Source organism: Octopus bimaculoides, chromosome 14 (assembly GCF_001194135.2).
Source record: "Octopus bimaculoides isolate UCB-OBI-ISO-001 chromosome 14, ASM119413v2, whole genome shotgun sequence".
NCBI classification, from domain to species: domain Eukaryota; kingdom Metazoa; phylum Mollusca; class Cephalopoda; order Octopoda; family Octopodidae; genus Octopus; species Octopus bimaculoides.
Window position 1 is genome coordinate 25226103 of NC_068994.1, and position 10823 is coordinate 25236925.

Sequence of the window (10823 nt, forward strand, 5' to 3'; positions counted from 1 at the left end):
GAGCATCATAGCCATGTGTTGAGAGGAATTCTTTGGGGTCTGAATAATTCACCTTTGGAAACATGGGTGTTTTGTTCAACATCCTTAAACAAACCTTATTCAGGGACCTTTTGAGCAGGATGGGCTACTCGACCTGAAGAAAATTCTAACTGGGCCCCACCTGCGGGGTCATGCGCTGTTTATTTTGATATGAGATCACCATGTCGCGCACATATGGTTGTGATGCATGTACCTGGTGTACCCTTATCAGATGGGTAGTCATGATGGGTATAATGGGCTTCGTATATTTTACCCCAGTGTCACTTTGATGGCATGCACTGCTCTCTCACTCAATAATAATAATAATAATATCTTCAGGTGTAGATCCATGACCTCTTCAGACCAACGGATGCCTGCCGTCACTACTACTACTACTACTACAAATAATAATAATAATAATAATAATAGTAATAATAATAATAATAATGGATGTGCTACACCGGGCTCTCCATTCAAAAACAAATCTAATCTGATAACATCGGTAGAATGGGATAAAGGAACCTGTGGAAAACTTGAAGGAAGTGGTATTTTAACAAAAATAATCACAAAAACCGAATTTTACTGTCATACAAAGAACAGTTTCTCCTATGCACGACGTCTCAGTGAAACACGTGTGAAAAAACACACACGCGAAATCAACACCGGTAACTTTACAAATTATAAAATATAAATGGAATAAAACAGTAAGTACATAAACTGAGTAATTACGCATAGACTCGAATGTCTACACAATCATATATACATTTTAATACCCATAGCACTACACATATATGAATTCACAAGACACATACCCGCATATGAAAACACGTGTTACAAACGAAGCAAAAACACCAAAAACAAAACAAAACAAATTCTTATTTTTCGAACTAATACAGACAGAATGAACAATTCATAAGTTTAAAAACACCACAAAAAATTATGCCCGGAGATGAATCAATAAAAAAAGCTGACGAATATAGATCTGTTATCTTTTAGGTAACAGATTGCGTTACAAGCAATGTTAGATAACAGATTGCGTTAAAGCAATTTTAGATAACATTGCGTTACAAGCAATGTTTGCATGCAGAGAACTCGGAGGCGGTGGTGTCTCAAAAAATTAATTTTAAACAGTCAGGTCCATCCCTTCAGGGAACGGATCTGACTGTTTAAAATTATAGACAAACTCGTCATGCCTCAATGATAACAAAGCAAAATACAAACCGGATCTGTCGTCACCCAGAGCACCAAGGATCGCGCAGTCGAATGATGAACCAGATTCGAGACGAAAAATTAGCTACTGGTTCAAATATTTCCGAAACATAGGAGCTAGAAGTACCCCACAACCGGAATATTCCAACTGATGGCCATACCTGTTCGTCATCAAATATCCAAAAGAAAAAGAAAATGGTCTTGGGGAGATAATAAAGAAGTACTTACGGCCTTCTATCATGCTATATATTTCTCCACAAATAAATCTAATGCTTTACAAACCTACTTAAACTGGAGACAGAAACACCTTGAAGTAAGACCCTACATAGACAGTAATAAACTTGCCAGCGTCAGAAGAAACATTATTAAAAAGAAATTACTAACTGAATTAGAGATTGGCCAAATTAAACAATCAGTAAGGGACAAAAAGGAACGAAGTTACAGCTAAAGAGGAAATAATTATAAACCAGCCCAGGGCTAATGAAAATGCAATAATGATTGAAAGAATTAATGAAATTGATAAGCAAAGTGAAATACTCTCTGAACCAACCAGATGAAAATCAAATAGATTAAGAAAGTCACAAGGAAATTGCTCCAATTTAACTACATGATCAAAAAATCATGACTGAATGGCTGAAAGTTAAAGAAATCAGTATGAATGAACGCGACACTCCCCCATACACCTGAGAATAATTGGTAAAATCCGCCTTGCACTTAAGAATATAATTTCAACTAATTGATGTTGATATTACAGATCTTAACCACCTATACTATGCATCCGCGAAAATCTCAACTGGTGAAAAGATTAGAAAAGGACAACATTCCCACGAAAGAGCGTATTCAACACCAAATTCAGCTACTTAGGTCTGACAGAATGTTTTAAAAAAAACTTACGTTTGACAAGACTATCAAAACAACAAAAATCCGAAAATTAATCATACTTAGGCAAAGGAATATCTAAGTGAATTCCAAGTACAACAAATTCCAGAATTAGACGTACTAGAAACAAGCACATGAGAAGCTAAGCGTACGATAACCAGTGAGAGAAACCTTTCAATGGCAAATACCCAAAGAGAGCTAATACTGCCGATGCTGACAAAGCCCTTACCCATTAGTGTCTTCGAGCTTAAAATCAGAAGGGTTTATCATAGAAGCCCAAGATCAATGCCTACCTTGAAGAAACTACCAGGCCAACATATTAAAGAACGGCAATAGCCCAACATGTCATGTATGTCAACAACAAAATGAAACTATTGATCATATCTCCGTGTGCAGTCTTCTTGTGCTTACAGACATGATAGAGCACAAAGATAGTCAAGACGAAGAGCGCGATTCGATTGTAATAGATATTTTATTTGTTGAACGATATTTCGACGGTAAGTCTGTATTTGTCAAGTTCAAAATAAGAGGTGATAAAAAAATCAAAGTTATAGAAATTTTAATTTAAAGTATAAGCAACCAGCGACCACACGTTGATGGAATGACATCCTCAGTCTTTAAGCTTCAATTTTATAACAGGCTTAAAGAAAAAGACAGAAAAAAAAGAAGTAAGAAAAAAGAAAAGGAAAAAAGAATATTTAATCAAACAATTTTTTAAATAAATTTGCTGATATTCTTCTGTCATTTTATTCATTCCCCCAGGGCGTGATGTTAATAACCCGCAAACATATTTCTCCTTATGCATTCTGAGAAGTGAAAGTGAAGCAGATTCAGAATAATTTCTGGGAATATGCACTTTCAAGTCATTTTCAGAATTCAATATTTTTACTAATGGCAGGCATGTCCGAACATGCTGCATTCTGAACCATGCTGCATTCCGAACATGCATTCAGTCCATTATCATCCCTGTTGACCTCCACCACTGACGTCGGCTCAAAACACCTACGTGACTGTGTAAACCCCAAAATCATCGAGGGCGATATCTTGGCGGCTGTCAGTGTAGTCAGTGAACATTGCTCGGCTCGAGAGGATTCGTCAAATCCCTTGTCTTAAATTCGTCCCAGTCGGAAATCATGAACGTCAAGTATGACGAAGAATTTGCGTCCACCGTCTCAGATGTATGTTCACTACTTCACCAGGGTGTCCTTTTCCCTTGCTCGCCGATCCACAACCTGCCATTCGCTCCACCCTTAGGTCTAAGCTCTTCAAGCTTCAAAGATTGATGGACTGACTGAGGGCGATCGACGCCCAGTTAGCTATTGTTCCTGTTGAGGAACTGCTTCGCCATGCTGAAGATATTGTATACCTTCCACAGCGGCCCTTGCTACAAACACGTATATCCCCTCATGGAGGAGCTGCCAACGTGATATGCAGCTTCCGGTTGGACGACACTGGATGGTAACAGGCCAGCTTATCCATTACACATGGCAGCCTCGGCCTCCGATCTCTGGCTTTTCTCCTGTCGGTGACCTCTTACCGTGTCCCCAATAATAGTGTTCTTCACAACACAACTGAACCATCTGCGATTGTAGAACGTGAGACGGCCTGCACAACATGGAACCAAGTTGGCCTGTATCTCGCTGATGTCTACCTCCTTTTCTGTGGGTGTCCGGTCTTCTCAGAAGAAATCAGATACCGTCCAATGTAACATCACCGTCTGGCATGTCTCCACTCTGCCTCTGAGCCTCACAGCGCAGCTTGGATCAATGTGGTGCCATTACTCGCAACTGGTACTCAGCTTCCAGATCTGTGACCCTCATGAATGCCACTGTGGATTCTATCGACTTCCACCCACTATCATGCCGTCATTAAGATCATAAAGCATGCCCTAAGTCCCGCTGTCTTCCCTTCTCAGCTCTAACTAGCGGTACTACACTGAGGGGACATTCAAAGGCAGGACGCCTTTTTTCCCGTTCCGCGGTTGTAGACCCCCGCATCTGGTACGCAACATATTGTGACACCTCCAGCGGCACCTCGTTGTAGTAAGCTACCAGCCCAGGTCCCACTGCACATCAGGCTGAGAAAAACAGACTATTATGTTATTGGTCGCTCTCTGACAGGTCAAATCTTGTGGAAGTTGTGGAAACTTCCAGGCAAGCAAAAGTATTGGCGATACAGTCATTCATGGACAGCAGGAACCTTGGGTATTTCTACATTACAACAAAGGAAGTCTTTGATCTCCATTTCAGAGTAACTAATACACACAAATCTGCCGATCTTTGGGACGACCAAGACTTATTTGAACGATGGAAGGGACGCTTTCAAGTACTCAAGTGGCTATCTACCGCAGTTGTTGACCCGCCCCGAAATGTCCCCTAGTATCCGATCTGACATTGGATGCCACTTCCACCACATTGCCATAAGTCTAAAATGCATGAAGCATGGAAAATACCTGGCCCTGACAATATATGTCTGGAGCTCCAGTCTCACTCTGCTCAAACCGTTTGGGAGATGGAGGCTGTTCCTGTGGGCTTTAGAGATCTGACCAGGCAATCTGTGGAAACTATTGCAACATCTTTCTTCTCAGAATTGCTGGAAAGATCTTCTCCAAGATCCTGCTAGATCGATTAGTGGTTGTCACTGAGCAAGTTCTTCCAGAGTTGTCGTGCAGCTTCTGCCCCACCCGTGGTATCATCGACATGGTTTCCGCACATGCCTTCTTCAAGAAAATGCTCATGAAAAACACACTACTTCTTGTGTTCAGGGACTTGGAGAATGGTTTTGACAGCATTCTCCAATGGTTGGTGTAGCATTTGGGTATGGTTTTGGGGTTAGCATTAGGGAATGAGGCAGTGTTAGGAATGATATGGATAGGTATAGCACAAGGGTTATGGTTAGTGTTAGGGTTTGGTATTTGAGTTGGGTTTTCGGTTGTGGTTGGTGTTGAGTTAGGGTTAGGTTTAGGATTACGCTGATGGTTAAGTTTGTTTAGGGTTAGGGTAAGGGTAAGGTTTGGGTCAGAGTTACTTTGAGGGATAGGTTTAGGGTAAGGTTTGAGCATGAGGTTTAGCGTTACGGTTAGTACAATTGTCAGTGTCAGTGTGAGATTAGAGTTATTGTTAGGTTCGTGTTAAATTTAGGGTTATTGTTAGGGTTAGGTTTAGAGATATGTTGAGAGTTTGGTGTAACTTTAGGGATAGTGTTAGAGTTAGGTGTAGCATATGGTTTCAGATTTGTGTTAGGGCGAGATTTCAGTGAGGGAAATTCATAAGTTTAGGGTTATTTTTAGAGTTAGGGTAAGATTTAAGCTTATGAAATAGGCTTGGGTTTAATGTTATGCTTAGGCTGAGGGATCGTGTTAGGTTTAGTATTAGGATTAGGGTTAAGGTTAGGTTTACATATAGTGTTATGGTTCTAAACCCTAACACTAACCCTAATATCAACTCTAAACATAAGCCCAATGCTAATCCTAAATCCAACTCCAACCCTAACACCAGAACTAAGCTTATCTGTTACCCTAACACCAACCCTTTCTCCAACTGTAACCTTAGTACTAAGTCAAACTAACCCTAAAATTAAATTAAAACAATCCTACATTACGACAAAGGAAGTCTTTGATCTCCATTTCAGAGTAACTAATACACACAAATCTGCCGATCTTTGGGACGACCAAGACTTATTTGAACGATGGAAGGGACGCTTTCAAGTACTCAAGTGGCTATCTACCGCAGTTGTTGACGCCCAAAAATAAACCTAACAGTAAAGCTGATACTAACCCTCACTCTAAAACTAAAACTCAACCTAAACTTAACCCTAATGTAAATCTTCATTCCAACTAATCCTAACATGAGTCCCAACATTAAATCTAAGCCACACCCAAACCCTAACCATAAATCTAAACCTAGTCCTATACCCAACAGTAATGCTAACCCAAACCAAACTCGAAGCCTAAACCTAGTCTTCACATTTACCCTAACCCTAATCCTAAATGTAATGCTAATTCTGAGCATAACACTACCACTAAACCTAAACCTAAAGCTAATCATAAACCTAAATTTAACTTTATATGCAACACTAACCCCTACAACTGACCTTAACACTATCCCCAAGCCTAAACATCACCCTAACCATAACGCTAATTCCAAAGCTAAACCTAACCATAAACTGCAACCTAATCCTAAAATTAAATATAACACTAACCCTATCCCAAGCCCTGCCCCTAAACCTAACCCCAATACTAACCATTACCCTAAGCCAAACCTCAAACCTAACTGTAACCCTAACCCACACCCTAAGGCTAACCCTAATCCTTGATGTAACACTAACCCAACCCTAACCTTAACCGTCGTCATCATAATGCTACTACTACCCATAATACTAAACCAAACCCTAAACCTATACCTAACTACAACCCTAACTCTAACCTGAACCCTTAATGTAACCCTAACCCTAACACCTACCATAACCTAATCCTAACACTAACCTGAAAACCAAATATAAGCTTAATGCTAACCCTAACCTAAACCTCACCCTAAACTTAAAACTAACCCTAACCCTAACACAAATCATAAAACTAACCCTAACACTGCAACTAACATTAACCCTCAGTATAACTGTAACCCTAATCATAAAGCTGAACTTAATCCTAAAGTTAACCAGCATGCTAGCCCTAGATATAAACCTAACATAAACCCTAAACCTATCCCTACCACTATTCATAAACCTAACACTAATCCTAAATCTAACCCTAATCATAAACTTAATCCTAACCATAAATCTAAATCTAACCCTAACACTAACCCCTATCTATCCTCAACCTAACCCAGTTCTAACCTGAAACCTAACCATAAGCCTAACGTTAAACATAACCCTAATCATAACAATAACCCAAACAATAAATATAACTGCAAACTTAAACCTAATGCAAACCCAAACCATCCATCTAAACCTAAACCTAGCTACAAAGTTAAATCTAACCCTAACTATAAACTGAACATAAACAATAACCCTAAACTTAAGCCTAACTCTTACTATAATATTAACCTGAGACCTAACAGTAACAAGAACCATATCTCTAACCATAAACACTAAAACTGACCCTAATCCTAACCTTAACACTAAACCTAAGCCTAAATGTAACCCTGCCCTAAATCTAACCAACTGTAACTCTAAACCCAAACTTAAAACTACCACAAACCATAACTCTAACTGTAAACCTAACCTAAACCTAATTTTAACCCTAACCTGAACTATTTATATTCCTCAATCTAACATCAAAGCAATCTTTAACCCTAAAACAATAGCCAATAATAAACTTAACCCTAACCCCAAAGATAACATTAACCCCATGCCTAACACCAACTCCAACACAAACTCCCAATTCTAACATGAACCCCAACCCCATATCTAATTAAAATGCTGTCCTTAACCCCAACCATAACCCAGACCCTTACCCTATCTCTAACCATAACCCTAAGACCACCCCTACCTCTATTGTTAACCCTCAACCTAAGCCTCATCTTAAACCTATCCCTAAACCAACCCTAAACATTAACCCTAACCCCATCTGCAATACTACCCCTAACACTAACCCTAACCTAAACCCTAACTTTACCCCTAACTCAAACCCTCATACTAACCCTATCCTATCTGAAACTGTAAACTCAACTCTAATCCTGACTCTAACACAACCCAATACTAGACCTAGCATCAACCCTAAACCTAACCCCAACCCTAATACTAACCCTTACTGAAACACTAAGCTTAACCCTAACCATAAACTTATACTTGCATTCATGGATAGGTACACAAAAAAAATTGAACACTGAAAAGTTTGGGTTAGTCAAGATTATAATTATTTTATTAAATTTTTGGTAACTTATATTTTTATTAGTTACTCAATTATAAATTTCATAAATTTCCAGTATTGGATCAAATATCAGAAGTTGTAATACATTTCGTTTGAATATAGGCCAGACCTAATAGTTTGTTGATATGTTGATTAAAATATTAAAATTGTTAAATTTGATAAAATAATCTGCAATAATAAAAATTGAATATGCTATGTTTTAGAATTGTCAGAGTTAATATTCTTTTTACCAATTTGTTTATACTTCTGTCTTAAACAGGTAAGGTACTGTAAAAGGAGTACACTTCTTCATTTAACCCTAAATTCTAATCATAAATCCTAAGTCTATCCTTAAACCTATACCATAACTCTAAAGCATAATCTTAAGCTATACATCTTTTTGAAACACAGGAGAATCAAGGATGCAAAAATGGAAAGCAATTTTGTGTAATCAACATCTCCAATGTTTAAAACAATCCTGAAAGAATATTTGTAAAAAGTCAAAAATGAAAAAGTTACAGCCAGTTGCATACAAGGGGGGAGGAGTAGAATGAAGAGAAGGAAGGGAGGAGAGGCTTAAAATAAATTGAAATTTTGAAAAACCTTTTTTTTACTGGTTTGTAATCAATCCTTAAAACAAAATTGATGAAACTGTTGTAAAACTTTAGTGGTACACTTATTCGAAAACTCCACTTCAGCATTATTACAAATTAATGCCTACCCAGAATATTCTGAAGCACTTTCAAGCACAAAAGTCTGGTGACGAGCCTGTTATTGAACTTTCAGAATAGCTGTCATATGTAAATTTCTCATTTTTTTTTTTGGTGCCATTTTCCCACCTTATATAGGTATCCCACATTTTAAAACACTTGTGGGTGGACTTCCTTTAGAATAAAATGTTTCAAAGCATATTTTTTACATAAATCTACCTATTCCCTCATTGTATCTTTGGAACACAAGCCACTTCGATTTTTTTCTTTATTGTCATTTTTTGTCATGTAGTATTTCACATTTTGATGCATAAATCAGAATTTCAGCTTTTTTAAAAATAGATTTTAACCATGAAAAATAAAATGAAGAGGTGGAAGTATGAAATTTTTTTCTCAAAGAATGTGTATTACAAGTGTTTCAAAAAGTGGAATGTATTGTGCAGGTTACACTTAGAGGAGTTCTCTTTGCCAAGTGATAAAAGGTTGTTTCTTGCTTATGTTTGCTTCATCAAAGATTAGATTTAACAAATCGATGAGCACTTATCACAACAGTAAATAAAATTAAGGCACATGCTTTCAATTCTCCACTCTTTCAACAACAGCTCTGCATTGAGCATGATGAAGATTTTGAATATTTGTTGCTGCACACAGAAGTTCAATGGCTGTCAAAGAGAAATTGCCTGAAAGTTTTCTTTCCCTTTTTAAATCAGTTGCTGAATTCTTGTGAAACTCTAATTCTGTTCTTTGTGATGAACTAAAAGACATCAAGTATGATATTGTTTATATGGCAGATATATTCACAAAGTTCAATGAAGTTAATCTGCAGCAGCAAGGAAAAGAAGTTAAACCATAACAAAGTAAAATCAGCCCTCTCCATGTTTCTGTCCAAGTTACAGTTATTCAAATGCAACATCAGCTGTTATGAGTTCTTCCAGTTTCCAAGCCTCTCTGAACTGGAGAAAGTAAAGTGTATACCAGAAGATGACCTTCAAGTATATTGTTCACATCTGGATGAGACATACCAGTCTGGGTGATTTCTAGATATCAGTAATGAGGAAACGAATAGTGGAGGAAGAACTGACATCAATTTAAAATGATACTGAGCTGTGGTCAAAGTTAAAAAGAACCATATCATGATTTTGGGTTGCAAAAGGACATTTCTGACAACTTACCTCATAGTTCCATTCAGCTTGATGTCAAGAAGCTGATATTCCAGCACAAAGTATGTCTATCACATTAAAAATATGAAAATAATGTAGTTACTGGTGAGATGTAAATTTACTCCTTTATATTGTAAAAAACAGCAAAATAATGGGTTAACTGGATGAAGTTTTATTTGTGAAATACAGTTGTTTTAAATTTGAAGTAGAAAGAGATATGTTTGTGGTGGTGTGATGTGGGGAGGGGAGGAGAAAAGTGGAACCAAGCGGGTGGGAGTCAGAAAAAGGTTGGGAAATAAGACCAGCTCCACTTGAGGAGGGGAAATAATTGCAAAATTCAAAATCTCATAAGTTGACATGCAAGAAAAAGGGCAGGATTATCATCTAGAGAACAGTTGTAGACATGTGTCCCAGGCTTAGTAGCCATCATCAGCACAACATTTGTCCAGTTGCACATGCACGTGTGTGTGTGTGGGAGTTTGTTTTGGATATTTGAATATATATTTGTATGTCTGCATGTATATAAGCATTAGGGCATTCTTGCATGGTTCTCAATATTAGTGCAATTAGTGCTATCGTCTGCAGCAGAATGTGATACATTCTGCATTACAGTGTGCAACCTCTGTAGTCTGGCTTCAAGTTGGTCCTGTGATGTAGACATGGCTGCACCTGGCTGGCTGCGGTGCTGTAACTGGAACAACTGGATGTACTCTTGCTCTGTGTACTGAGCTCCTTTCTCAGCTATACCATCGATGATAGCCTGGTGAATGATCAACAGAAAGAAAAGAGCTATTAATGGTGGTGGTGTAGTTATGATAGATATGCATAAAACAAAGTAAATATCATAAGATAAAGAAAATATTATCTTTATCTTATGATATTTACTTTGTTTTATATTATAATCATTTATTGTGCTTTTAGTTATTAATTTTTCTATATGTGATAGTGGATTTTCATCAATGAGTTCTTGAAACTTGGTTTTTTTCCCTAAAACTATAT

At 37.7% G+C, this 10823-nt stretch overlaps 2 protein-coding genes across 3 annotated transcripts in view; one reads left to right on the forward strand and one right to left on the reverse strand.

The window, feature by feature from the left end:
- Positions 1–5952: 5952 nt before the first annotated feature.
- LOC106879822 (circumsporozoite protein-like) lies at positions 5953–6420 on the forward strand. Its single transcript, XM_014929528.1, has one exon. The coding sequence runs from the start codon at positions 5953–5955 to the stop codon at positions 6418–6420; it is 468 nt and encodes a 155-aa protein (XP_014785014.1).
- A 3560-nt stretch (positions 6421–9980) lies between these two features.
- LOC106879926 (exocyst complex component 4) overlaps positions 9981–10823 on the reverse strand; it is a 268982-nt gene continuing 268139 nt past the window's right edge. Inside the window, exon 27 of one of the 2 annotated variants that reach the window (XM_052972782.1) lies at positions 9981–10584. In XM_052972782.1, the coding sequence (XP_052828742.1) occupies positions 10354–10584 (231 nt within the window). In that variant the 3' untranslated portion in view covers positions 9981–10353. The remainder of the gene's footprint in view (positions 10585–10823) is intronic. The other variant, XR_008265483.1, reaches the window with a different exon arrangement.